The 13,976-nt window shown below is 39.2% G+C and overlaps 1 protein-coding gene across 1 annotated transcript in view; it reads left to right on the top strand.

The window, feature by feature from the left end:
* The window catches only part of RBM26 (RNA binding motif protein 26), a 101,572-nt gene extending 87,798 nt beyond the window's left edge, over nucleotides 1–13,774 (top strand). Inside the window, 2 exon segments of the mRNA XM_067563284.1 lie at nucleotides 5,888–6,001; nucleotides 13,358–13,774. Of these exon segments, the coding sequence (XP_067419385.1) occupies nucleotides 5,888–6,001; nucleotides 13,358–13,447 (204 nt within the window). The 3' untranslated portion in view covers nucleotides 13,448–13,774.
* The last annotated feature ends 202 nt before the right edge of the window (nucleotides 13,775–13,976 follow it).

Raw genomic sequence — 13,976 nt, 5'->3', positions numbered from 1 at the left:
TTCTTAAGCTGAATTAAATATATTTCAGAACAGTTGAATCTCATGCTGAATCCTCTTAAATTGATTATCAAAGAGGCATCAGATAAACACACAGGTTTGATTTTAGATTAAATTACTAAATAGCATCTTTTAAAAAAAATCTTTCAAACCAGCATATTAGCTGAAATCCTTAAGAGGGAGGAAAATCTGAGTTAGTTAAAAGTATAAAGTATAGATTGCATGAGTCAAAACAAAACATCCCCCTCAGAAGTAATTCATGAGTGGACATCTTGATTTGGCAGGAACCTATCTGTTCACTGTTCCTTATTTTTGCCCATAAGAGTTACCTCAGTTTCCACAGCCTTACTGTTTTCACTTTCCTTGAAGTTTACATCAGAAATGCAGAATCATGAAACAAGTTATTGGAAGGGTTTTCTTTATGTACTTCTTCCATGTCCCTTATTTTTATAGAAATTGGACTTCTTGGAATTTGTAGGGTATTTCTGTCCTAGACATTTGTTTTGCCTATATGTCTTTAATTCTCATTTCACCAACATTTCTAAAAGATTATGCGGGTTATAATCACTGACATTTAATGTGGGAACTATTTATTATTCTTTGTGTTTCCATGCAGTTACATTTAATACATTCAGAACATCAAGTTCACTTTGAAATGAAATTAGAGTGCTTGCTTATCGTATGACATATCAATATGAAACTTCTCCCTAAATATTTCTAAACATTTAGTGAAATTAAATGTTAATTTGTTAATTAAATAGGAGGGTGCATGCCAGGGTAGTGCTTTAATCAGTGAGACTCAGGAAACTTGGATTCAATTCTCTGCTTTGCCACAAACTTCCTGTTTGCCTTGGACAAGTTCTGTCTGTGCCTCAGTTCTCCAACTCTAAAATGAGAACGATGGTACTTCCTTACCTAATAGCTGTTGTGAGGATAAATACATTAAAGATTGTGAGGAATTCATATACTATAATGGGGACAGATAAATATGTTAGAATGCATAGGGTACCCACACTTAGGCCGTGTCTTCACTGTAGAGTTTTGTCAACGCAAGTTACACTGACATACAGCCACCGCTGAAATTAAACTGCTTTTGCATGTCCTCAGTATGCTTCTTGTGTCAGTGGAATGCATCCACTGTAGCATCTCTTGCATTGACACAGAGAGCAGTGCAGTGTGGGTAGCTATCCCACTGTGCAGCTGCACGCAGGGTGCCTTGGGAAGTGTTTGCAATGCCTCATGGGGCAGCACAGCATCACATGATTGTTTCTGAATCTCATTGTTCCCTGGGCATTCTACTAGATGGACAGCTGCTTTCCAAGTACCCTGTCAGCCAAACTGATGTTGCTGAGCGCTAACACAAGAAACACACAGAAGTGTATCAGTGGGAGGGGAGGGTGACTGTGAGAGTGTGTGTGTGTGAGAGTCAGAGACAGTGTGTACTGGGGGAGAGAGAGTGTATCATCATCCTATCTCTTGTAAGTTCAGACAGCAGCTGGAAGCAACCAATTGAGAAACAGAAGCTGGTGCACAGACACCAGCTCAGTGGAAACTGGTACACCAGCAGGGGGAGCGGGACACCCTGACATCAGCCTCTGCCTCCCTCCCCAGCTCTGCACAGTATATTGGGAGTCTGTCTCTCCCTGCCCCTCAGCCGCAACCTGCCCTACCTGCCTGCTGCTGCGGTCTAGTTCCAGGGGAGAATAGGATTCCATGTTAATGTTTTGATTCTGAGATTCCCTCCAAGTTCTCCCACAGCTTCCTCTCCTGACAAACCAAGGAGATCCACCCTCTCCCCTGTAGTCCAGACAGGAGTGCGTTTCCTGCTGGAAACCGGCATGCTCAGCTGGCCAGTAGCTATGTGAGCTCTCCACGCTGAGCAATTTCAAAATTTCCTGGGGCTTTGAAAGCGGAGGGGGGCATGCCTGTGTAGCTGGATATAGGGCAGTGGAGTTCAAAATGCTGAGCAGATCAGTCACAGAGGGCGTTGTCAGATACCTCCTGGAGGCCAGTTATGGTACACAACGTCTACGCTGACGCTTTGTTGCTCTAACTTTGCCTCAAAAAACTCTACGCCTCTTGTCGGCAGAGCAGGAGAGTTTTGTTGGCGGGAGGAGGATTGTAGTGTGTACACCTCCATTGTTTTGTCACCCAAAGCTGACTTTTGTTGACAAAACTCTGTAGTGTAGTCCAGGCCTCCTTTAGGGTGATGACCCATGTAGTGTCAATATGATTCCATGTGGTGGGATTTAACTTGTTTTTTTGAGAATTTTAGGAAATGACCACAAAATAACTTTAAAGTGGCAAAGTCAAACACTCAAAAATTAGAAAATGCCAGCATGAAGATTGCCTCTGGATTTGGCCAATTTGGTATATATGTCTGTGACGTTGATGACTCAGACCAGTAAGGCGCTCTCTCACCACCTGCGGTCTAACTTTGTGTGCCTTAATGTTATGCTGCCATGGCTCAGAACCTTGACACCAGTACCCAGCCTACAAATGTAAAGGTCTCATCCTGGCTTCCACCAGCATAGATACTCCTTGCAGGGTGACTTCAACAGCCCTTCCAGTCCTGAGTCTCCCCAAATCCATCCCCAAGCTCTTAATTACCAGACACTCTGACTTTTTCCTGTCTAGTTTGTCACCCACAAAGAAATAAAACTTGCACCCAAGTTATTACTTCACTTTGGGCGACACACTACACACCATTTGCACAGAGACCTTTTCTGGGTAAAAATAAAAAATTTGTTTAATGGAAAAATCAGATTCGAATATGAAGTAATAAGGAAAGCAAAAACACAAACTATGGAGAAAATAAACAAAAAAAATGCAATCTCAGGTTTTACACTTATGCATTAGATCAAAATCCCTATCAAATACAAGTTACCTATTGCATTTTTCTCATGTTCCCAGTTTACTCCGTAGTCCTGAGGAGGGATCCAGGATTTATAGACAGTCCCCCACCATTGAGACTATCCCTCTCTTCTGGATTCCTTTCATTTCCAATCCCTTTCCTTTTAACAATGTTTTCGGGCGGGTTTTAAATTTCTCAGACTATGGTGATTCATAGTGGGAGACATTCCTTCCTTTCTTAGGTTTCAAGACTGCGGTTTTCTTTTCAGTTTCAATGTTTTCCCATTATTTTAATTGCCCATCACTTGTCTTCTGCTAGGTTGCAAAAGTGCTAGGTACTTGGAGCTAGCCTTGTCTGGTTGGGGAGACAGCCCCTCCCTCTCTGGCTGACCACCATTCTCTTGTGAAGTGGAGCTGAATGTTTCAGCACAGATTGAGCACAGCTTTCTATCTACACAATTATGTAAATTCATAATCACAGTCTGCATATATATCTCATAATGACCATCTGGTTCAGAACATTACAAACTTTCATAAAGCTTAGTATATTTTTATACACTATAACAGTGTGTTCAACCACTTAATTCAATTGCTTATTCTTTGGGGTTCAGACTCCTTCCCCCCTTGAGATGTTTGGACCCTGATTGTCACAACATTGATAATCTTTGATTACATGATCACATACTAGTTTTCCCACAGGCCCCTTGCATCATTCAGTGTACAGGATATACTGCTTAAAAAGAATCAAGATTGTGTAGTGAATGAGACTACATTTAAGACCCCTGCCTCGTTTGCTGTAAAAGTTGGAAGGCATGTATTGAATGAGCCAGAGGATTGCAGGAAAAAAAGGGTGATCCCCATGGTTAGGGCAACTGAATGCTCCGTTGGATAATTGGATCCTATCCCTGCATTTGCCACAGAGTTTGCATGATGCTGGATGAGTTCTTTAAATCAAAATTTTCACAGTTGGCCACTGTGTTCTCATTTTTGAGAATGTGGTGCTTGACTTACATAAGTATTGAGCACTCACAATGATAAATGAAGTTAATGGGAGCTGTGCTTTAACATATTAAGTGCTGTAACACTGCCATGCCACAAATGTTTCTAGTGGAGCACCCAAAATTAGTATATATTTTTGGTAATTTTACATTAAAGCTCTGTGCCTTAGTTTCCCCATCAATAGATATTTATTGTTTGTGATGCACTCAGATGGTGTAGTGATGAGCACCATTAAAAAGACCATTAGAAAATTAATAATTCTGTAATAAGTGCAGAGTTTCAGTAGTGTGCAATAAATAAGGCATTGGGTCACAGTGAACAATGAGGGTAAAAGTAAATATTGAATAGCTATCCATTTATTAAGTGCCATCCAAGCTGTCCGCTGAACAAGGCAGGTGTCCAGTGGGAAAAAAGTATATCATCATGCAACTAAAGACTGTATCATAATGCATACTCACAAGGGAGCCAAATTGTTTCTGGCATGTCATTACTTTTGAGTACTTGGCTTCTCAGTATTAATGTTCTTTTAACACAGTTTTTATATGTAAGCAATAGAACTGTGTATAACGTTAACTGAAGAGAAATTCACCTATATGGTAAACGGCATGAGAGAGCCTTTTTCTCACTGCAAGCTCATATGGCAACATTTTTCCATAATGATGGAGAGAAGACATTTGAACTTATTATGAATAGGAATTTGCTATTATTGATATAGTTTCCATCCCACATTCTAGTATGACTTGTAAACCTAAATGTAGAACTTTCAAAGAAATCAAATTCATCTTCTAATTCAAAATATGTTGGATTAGAAATTGTTTGGTGCTTGCTAGTAAATCAGGTTTTAGGTGTAGTAATTAGTAATGAAGATTAGTTGTAGAACTAGTTGAATCATAAAAGCTTTCTTTAAGGCTTATTCAGAAGAAAATGTAACTAATATTTTATCTTTTGACTGAAAAAAGCTTAAGTTTTATGGTGGTGGACATTTTAGTCTGCAAGGGGGAGGAGGATTCCCTAGCTATAAAATGTTGCATTTTTATGTAGTAGTAATTTCTTCAAAAGATTACAAGTTGTTTCTGAACCTAAATGTCACATATAAGTACTTTTAAAAATTCTGGTTTGTGACATTGTGATGAGACCATGAACAAAAAACTCCTGAGCTGCATTTTAATAGGCATGAAATCTTTTAAATTTATCATAAATTTATATGTACAGATTTAAAATTTATACCTGGGGACTTTAATATCACACAATTCATGTTCAGATGTCATTGAACATGTAATTGTTTCTACATTTCACATTATGCTGTACTTTCAGATTGTACTATAAATCTTTTGTGACTGTGACAGTTATTTTGGAATGTTGCTAACGCTGATTTATGCTAGTTCATGTTACTTTAATTTGAACATACTATTTCCAAAGCAGCCACTTAATGCATCTGGTACTTAGAAAGGCATGAATATCCCATAAGCTAAAATTTTTACATTTCAATTACAAAGGGTTTGCAGGAAGTGGAACATTTTCCATAGAATAAGTTAGAATCTCAAAGTTTAATTTTTGTTACATTGAATCATTTGTATTTGTAGGATGCTGGAGTTCTTGTATTGTAAAATGTATTAAGTGTTTTTTTCAGTTTGTGTCAGTCTTTCAAGGGTGTGAAACACTGATCAAAATGCAGTCAGGTGTTCATGACAGTGTTATCCGCATCATCTTGCTAAGTTTATTTTCTTTACTTGCATTTTTATTAGTACTATATCTATTACTTTTTGTAAACTCTTACCTGAACAGATATGTAAATGCATTTGATTATCAAGTCCTGAACTATACATTGTAATGTATTTAGTAAATCTGTGTGTTTAGTAAATCTATTTAATTTTAAGACACCCGTAATAGCTCATAAATCAGTTTTACAAATGCATAAAAATCACTTTTTTTTTTCAGTAAAAGCTACTGTTTACTTTTGGTCTGTTATGTAAATGTTAATCGTTTTATTTCCCTTTCACAAAAAATGTGAAACTAAGAAATTTTTAACTTGTTTTAGGCTGCTATTCATGGATCTCATTTCAAAGGACAGGATTTGAAGTTGGCATGGAATAAGCCACTTACTAATATGTCTGCTGTTGAAACAGAAGAAGTTGAACCAGATGAAGAGGAAGTAAGTTTGCTTTTTCTTTTGATTTTCTAGCAAGATGAAAGAATACAGATTTTTTCTAAAAATAGGTAACCTCTGTTGATTTCTACTCTGTTTCTGTAACAGTTTCTGTCACTTGACATTGGGAAATGAATTTGTAGTTTGATTAGATAATGCATATTTTCTTGCCTATATTAATACTAAGCTTGCCTTCTCCATTTTGCCATTGCCAACCTATTGCTGGTCGAATCCTATTGTATCAGGAGCATTATATCTCTTTCACAGCAAAGAACAAAATTTTGAGGGTCCATTTAGGAATTTACCAAAACTGGACTTACTCATACAAATGTGGGGAAAAAACACCCCCCAGGGTCATGCCCAGGATAATTAATGTTGATAATTGTAAATCCATTGAATTATGAAATAAATAATCTCTTGTAAATTTGTTGGCTTTCCAATGTTTTGATTTTTTTTTTTTAGCTGCAACATTAATTTTTTTCCTTCAAATTGAGTCAGTCTCAACATTTCCACCAACCCAGTTATTTTTGGCTTGGATATTTCTCATTTATGTTCTTTAGTATTCTGATATATCATAACTAAAAATTACTATTTGAAACTTAACAAATTTCTTTCCTATTGAACTCTTTTATTGTGCAGAACTAGGATTTTACCTATTGTAAAAATGTACGGTTTTTTCCTTAAGTGTTTTTACCTACATAGTGACTGTATCTAACTCCTTCCTTAACATTAATATGATCTTTCTCCAGCCCTCCATGCTCTAATCATAAAGGACTTGTAACTGTCAGTAAACTATTTCCTGATCTCCTTTCTTCAGTTCAAATGACAGTTATCCATACTTGGTGACCCTTCCTTCTGCATTATGTCTTTCCAGCTCTACATAGTTGCTGTTTAGCAATTTTCGTGGTAGTTGTAAAGATTCTGTTTCCTTCTTAATTCCACTTAATTTCCTCGTTGTCCAGTTTTAAACTTAATCCAACTAATCTAAAGGATAAAAAACACCTTCTTGAGTCATGTGTTCTGTTTCATGGGCCACAGAGTCATTGATAGCAATAAACTTGTTGGGCAGTAGTATGCACAAATGTACGTTGCTTTTGGAACCTAGAGGATAAAAGAAAGATCTAGTTTCCTAATATCAGGTGGTTACTTTTCCCATCAACCAGTAGAATCACAGAATCAGCTCATGGTCATTTTCTAGGATTAGGTTCTTTTTTCATAGGCCTGAGACCTTAATAAGAAATACCTCTAAAAGATTCTCCAAGGCCTATTTTTTACTGCTTAGCAAGTAAATTGAACTTAAACTAGGACAGTCTAAGAGATCCAAACTCTCATGGCTAGACCTTCTTCTAAACTGTTTCACAGTTATGGCTGTATCCAACAGTTCTGTTGTTTTTATCTGATACTAATTAATTTCTATCTCCTTTTCCAAGAGAAGTCAGATTTCCATATCTGATTGCTGTACTCATTACTTTTAAACAGTTGAAACCTTCTAAGATTTAAAAAAGGGATCGGCCAGGCCACTTTAGTTCAGATGGTGTAACTGGTATAAATTGTGTATACAGAACTGTTGTCTTAGCTGAAGTTTCAGTACCTGAAGGGTCTTGGGGCCCTTCTATTGTAGAGAAACCACATCTTATAGTGTGTGCCTTCTTTGTGCTTCCAAAATTGAAATTTGCAAGTTGCCACTTAGATTTCAATTTATATTTTAATGAAGTATTGTTCTCTTGGTTCTTAAAGCCAGATCAGATGCTTGAATAGGGAAAGTAGTGTTTCCATCTTGGTTCTCTGTCTTCTGAAATTATCACTGCTACGTTCTTAATGGAGATATGCTGAGGAAACTTCTTGAAGAAGAAAAAGTGAAATCTGGAGTTTGGATATATTGCCTCTGTAGATCAATAGTGATTTTTAGTGACTTCTGAGAAAAAGAGTAAAGGCAAGTTAAGTAATTTACAATTTACATAGTGAGGGGGTGTAACAGGGTTTACAAACACTGGAACAAAGGCAGAAAATGGATTACAATAGAACCTCAAAAGTAACTCTGATGTTTGTATGAACCGACCAGTCAACGAAACATCACGTGGAACCGGAAATAAGCGATCAGGCAGCAGTGGAGGGGGTAAAAAAAGAAGAAAGCAAATACTATACTGTGCCTGTATTGCATCTTAAAGGTCGGCATGCAGAGCTGAAACAGCTCGGGGTCTGCACTGTTTCCTATAAGCCAAGGGCGCTGTTTCACCCCCTCTCAACCCAGCCCCCACTGGGAGGGGGAAGCTGTTTTCATCATTCCCCCCACCCCCCGCGGGGGGGGCAAGAGTGCAAGTTCAGTCCCAGCCCCGGAAAGAAACTGCTGCAGGGAGCTACTGACTAGGATGGGAGCTGCTGTTGCAGCCAAATCCTGGCCTGGAGCTGGAGTGGGAGCCAGAGTCCGAGCTGCTGCCTGCACTCTATGCTCTGGAAGAGTTTTAAAGGGCCACAGCCTGTGCACCAATGCGACCCAAATTTTGCCTGTGGCTACGCTCCTCTGGGAGTGCAGGTGGGAAAGGGGACTTGTCAGCGGGCTGGCACCAACCCCCCTTGCAACGTGCTGCCTCTGGAGCGCAGCAACCGGCAAGCAGTGCCTAGAGCAGAGCAAACCCTGGGGAGAGGCAGCTGAGGGCTGGGGCTTGTAGTACCAAGGGTGCGGGGCAGACACCCCCTCCCCCCCCAGTTCAGCCCAAAGGCAAGAAACCGGAATAGGGCAGAGAGCTGCTTGCAAACCAGGCAGTGCTGCCAGGTGCCACCTTTGCAGAGATCTTTCCCAGGTCTCAGCTGGAAGACACTGACTGCAGGTTACTGTACCATAATGTTTTGTTCAGAGTTACGAGCAACCTCCATTCCCAAGGTGTTCGTATCTTTGAGGTTCTACTGTAATTATCTGGCCTGTAGATGGGCTGCAGTCAGTTGCATTCCACAACTCCTGCCAAAAACATCAAGCCTGAAAATTGGGGCCTTCAGCTCTAGGGATTAATGTGGGCTTGGGGGAGAACATAAGGTGGGAGCAAAGAAGCATATTTTTGGATCTGGTGACTGCCTTGGTAGAGGGGGAAACTTCTCATAGTCCTGGAAAGAGCTGGGTCCCAGAGACCAAAGAATTACTGCCCGCCTGCCTGGAAAGGGACATCTGATGGGGCTTCCTTGAGAGGAAGAGAAGCTCAGTCTCCAGATTTTTATCCACTTAATGAATGGGAATACTGGTCAAGTTTCCCTAATGTAAGGGGGGAAAAGTTTAGGGACTAGCTAGCTACATATTGGTGTTTTCCCTGTGAATGTAGTTCACAAACTATTTAAAAATCTGGTGAATGAGTGAGTGTCACCAGGCTTCTCATAGTTAAAAGTGGAGAGGGAGTGATGCAGGATGTTTGTTTCTTTGGAACTGAATCCATACCATGGGAGTTAACTTTTTGTTGATCTTTTGCATTATTGTTTTGATTAGTGTTTTTTTCCTAATAGCCCCTTCAGATTCTGAGTCTCGTTGTGCCCATCAATCCAATGTGAACCCTGTGGGAGGAAGGGTAGAGGCAGGTCTTGGATCATCTCTCTTCTTTTGTAAGCTCTAGTGTTTCATTGCTTTTGTATGCTTGATAAAATCTTTATGCTATCTATTGCTGAAATATTCCCTGAAATTTTATTCAGTGTCTTTTGTTGTTCATGATTATCTTTTCAACTGGCTGGGTCTTTTATAGATTTCCCAATTATCACCTTACCAGGATGATTTTGGTATAGGTATGTTTAAGCAATCTGACTTCTTCTTATGCCATTTTCCCTGTCCATTCTTAACAATACAGGCTTATCTTGCTCTTTTATCTTGTTTACTTAACCAGGTTGCATTAATTTACATTCTCTCCAGTGATTACTGAACTAGTCCCCTCTTTTCTTCAATAAATTCCCATACATAATGGATTTCCAATTAAGTTCCTTAGAGCATTTTGCGTTCCTTAAATGTCAGCTTTTCCTTTGAGACAACTTCTGTATTACTTCTAGTCCATGCACTTGTGAATATTTGAAATATAATAATATGATCACCAGATCCTAGATAGACAAGGTCTAGAATAACATTTCAGAAAATGCAGTTGTCATCAAATTGCATGAAAGAGAAATTCTACACTGCTTCTTCCTTTTCAATTTTGGTATTATCCCATCTTATATCAGAAAATTTGCGTTGTTTCTGTAATAAATGGTTCTGACTTCCATGCACACATCTCTTATAAACTGAAAATACTTGACTGCCTAAGTAGTGTCTATAAACAATCAATTCACCAAATTATTTGACTGTTTATTTACAAGCTCCATTATCCATAGCAGATATGGAGAACCTCCCTCTTTGCCTGATAACAGACTTCAGCTCATTTAAGGAAGGCTAGGCTAAACAGGGTCAGGCAAGGCTAAACAGGGCCAGGCAGGTTCTGTATTTGGATGGGCACAAGTAATACCCTATGAGACAAAGAAGGTGAGTAAATAATTCAGTAGATGGCACTCTTTCCTCTGAGACTGTACTGAACCAACATCCCAGAATAGCGTTGGCACTGTGCTTCCAATAATCCTAGTCTGTTGGATGGGATTTAAATACAGATCATGCCCACTTGTGGACATTATTAATCTCATGACACTTATTTTTAGGAGTAGGTATGACAACACTCATTTCCTAGTCAAACTCCCCACTTGAATCATTATATTCTCTCTGCTTAAAATTCTTCTTGTGGTTTCAACTTGATTTTGGTATTCAGTCATTGCTTCCTTTTCTAAACTGATGTAAAGTGTAACTGGGTGCTATTAAATTGGCACATTTCACCCCAATTTAGCTGTATTTTAGGGAGAAAGGTACAGTGAAGTGAGCTCTTATGTATCTTTTACCCTACAGTACTCTTGAGAGAATTGAGAGAATTAATGTTTGTAAAGTGCTTTGAGATCCCTTGCGGAAAAATGTTAAAATATGTGTTTGCTTTTTTTGCCTATTTTTTGTAAAGTCTTTCTTCATGGTGTGTTAAATCTACTCTTTATCACCACAATCTTGGATTTATAATGTAAAATTTGATGTTATTGTCTTAATACTGCATTAGTTCTGGCTACTTTTGGTAGGTTTGAGTTACAGAGTGGGCAATATAGAACAATTGAGGTTTCAAGGGTAAAATACTTAGGATGCTGAAGATGTTGAACAAGTGGAAGTATTCCAAATTATTGCATTCATTGGTCAAGAGTAACAAGACACATTTGTTCATGTTATGAGAATTGAGAATCATGAGAAACAATCTGTAATCAGGAAAATGAAGTATTAAAGGTGACTTGCAAATCACTTTTTAAAACCTAGCAATTTTAGAATGTGCTTAATATCCAAATAAGCTATAAGGAATATTAAGCATATAAAAATAACTTTCTCCCCCTAAGTCCTTTGAAATGTAAACTCTTTGGCTCTCCATGTGGTGTACTCATGCTCTGGCTGAAGAGTCTGAAGCATAGAATGATCCCCTAAGGGCATGCTCTGCCACATTCTGTCCTTCTGTGAGAAGAACTTTAGTCAGTCTCCATTTGACTTTGGCAGCTCTTGCACAAACAGTCTGTTCCCCACCCACAACAGGTGGAAGTGGTACCAGGCCATCATTGCCTGGTAATTAGCCACGCTAATTCCCAGAGAAGAGGAAGAGAATGGAACACCTTTCTCCCAAATGCATGAATCTTCCTTCCTTTTCTGTCTGCTAGGGTAGAATGACCTTGCCAAGACCTAAAGCTTTTACTAGCAGCTGTCACCTGTGAATTTGGATGGATGTATGGCACCTGATAAAGTTTGTCTGCTTTCTTAGATACAAGTTGGCAGGAAGCAGGAGTTGATCAGATGTCCCTAGCAGGCTACTGACAGACATCCAAAATACAAAAGCGATCTCCTATTCATGGAGATAGCTCTCTCCTGTTGGCATACAGTCCTTCTGTCTTCATCAGATGCGCTACAGTGATGCAGCTGCATCGGTCCCAATGTAGCACTTCTAATGTGGACCTGTTATCAGTGTCAAGAAGTGAAATCTCTGACCAATTCAGAGAATTCCCTTTATAGGTTGCATACTGGACATTGGGCTCATCTACACTTAAAATGCTGCAGTGGCACAGGTAATCTACCTTCCTGAGAGGTGGTAGCTAGGTCAACGGGAGAATGACCTTTCACTAAACCTGTTCTGGATCTTTCTTCTGGAGTAGATGCCAAATTTTGCAGAGCAGTGTGGCAATCATTATTTGATTAGGACTCCATTCCTATGTCTAGGGTTTTTCAGCACTGCTTGTCAAACTATCACTAAAGAGGAATGTTCAGAGCTATTCAAAGAAGAAATGATTACTTACTTGCTCCCAACTTCTACAAAATAAGACTGCACACTCACACTTCCTTCCCACTTTCCTCTTTCTCAGGGCATGTCTGCAGTGTAAACCCAGGGTTAGTAGAATTTGCGTTCGCAGACCCTGAATTTGTTAACCAAGTCTTGAGTGTCTACATTCATTGGTAACCCCAAGTTAGAGAATGTTGAACCCTGGGTTCCAACCTGGGGCTCCTGCTTCTGCACTGCATTATGTGGGCCCAAGGTCAACCACCCATATCCTTGGCTTCCGAGTACCCTCCCAAAATGTGTCTGCTTTATCCCTTTATTCGTGGTTTAATGTAGGAAAACTTGACTGTCTGCCAAACTTGACTGTCCAGAGGACAAAGAAAGTTGGCCCATGGGATTGTGGGATGATGTGAGTCCAGGTGGGCTGTGTCTACACTGCAGAGCAGTAGGACTTGAACCGTGGGACCCGGCTTAACTCAGCCTCGACCCCTCTACCCCCATGAGGTCCTGAGACCCTGGCTCCAAGCCCTGGATTAGTGCCATTTGTATGTAGATGGAAGGGGAATTAGGTTTGAACCTGAGTTTGAACCCTGAGCTTACACTGCAGTGTTGACATATCCTCAGAGTCCTGTTATGGTCTTCTGGATTGGTGGTGGAAGGAACTGAGGCAGTAAAGGGTTCAGTGCACCTTGTATAGCCTCGCCCTCTGAATGATGAGAGATACCAAGGGGGAAGAATAGAAGGGGACACACGTGTGCCTCAGCAGGCACTGCTTGGAGAAGGTTCCAGTAGTACTGCACCATCTGGTGACGCCTAATGGAAATGTGAATATGCAGTTACATTGAAGAACTCTGGTTAGACGTAACCTTCATTTTCTCTGTTTCAGGTTAAAAAGGGAACGCCCTTATATAATCTTTGTCCTCATTAAAGTCTGTGTAGCAGAAGTCTGCTTTTTGTTTTGAACTTTTACATTCTCTGACTTTCCTGAAATGGAGCCGAACAATTTTTTCTTTTAAAGTTTCAGGAAGAATCCTTGGTGGATGACTCATTGCTTCAAGATGATGATGAAGAGGAAGAGGATAATGAATCTCGTTCATGGAGAAGATGATTCAACTGATCAGTGAAACTGCTGGAACTGTACCTGCATTGCATTAGTATTACCTAATGTACTTTTGGTTGTTTGTACTAAAAGGTTTTTTGGTAAATGTGATGAAGTTGGATTTCAGAAACAGACTAAAAAGCAGCTGATCAATCCTGTATTTTGCAAGATTCATGTTTGAGTTATGTTTCAGTAAATGATTGCTAAAGACATCTTATTAGGAACATATGCAATGTTTTTATTACATACTTCTACTGAAAATTAGAGAATTCTTTGGATTCTTTGTAATTTAATGAATTGGTCAAAAAAAAAAAAAAAAAAAAAAAAGACCAAGAATTGTTATAACATAGATAATTTTTGTTCTATTCCAGATATAGAATGAAAATTTACATTTAAAATCTTTGTGAATGTTTTCAGAAGTGAATAGATAACAGTACTAAACTGAAGTCTCTAAAGTTATGTATTCATAATATTGCATAGTAGTATGCTTAGGCTTTACTATGTACTAGCCTTTTGTTGGATTTGTGTACGTATTTTA

Source organism: Emydura macquarii, unplaced genomic scaffold (genome assembly GCF_026122565.2).
Source record: "Emydura macquarii macquarii isolate MOO-44397 ecotype Brisbane River unplaced genomic scaffold, CSIRO-AGI_Emac_v2 contig_2473, whole genome shotgun sequence".
Classification (NCBI taxonomy): domain Eukaryota; kingdom Metazoa; phylum Chordata; order Testudines; family Chelidae; genus Emydura; species Emydura macquarii.
Note: the sequence above shows the minus strand (reverse complement) of the source record. Positions and strands in the feature narration are given on the sequence as shown.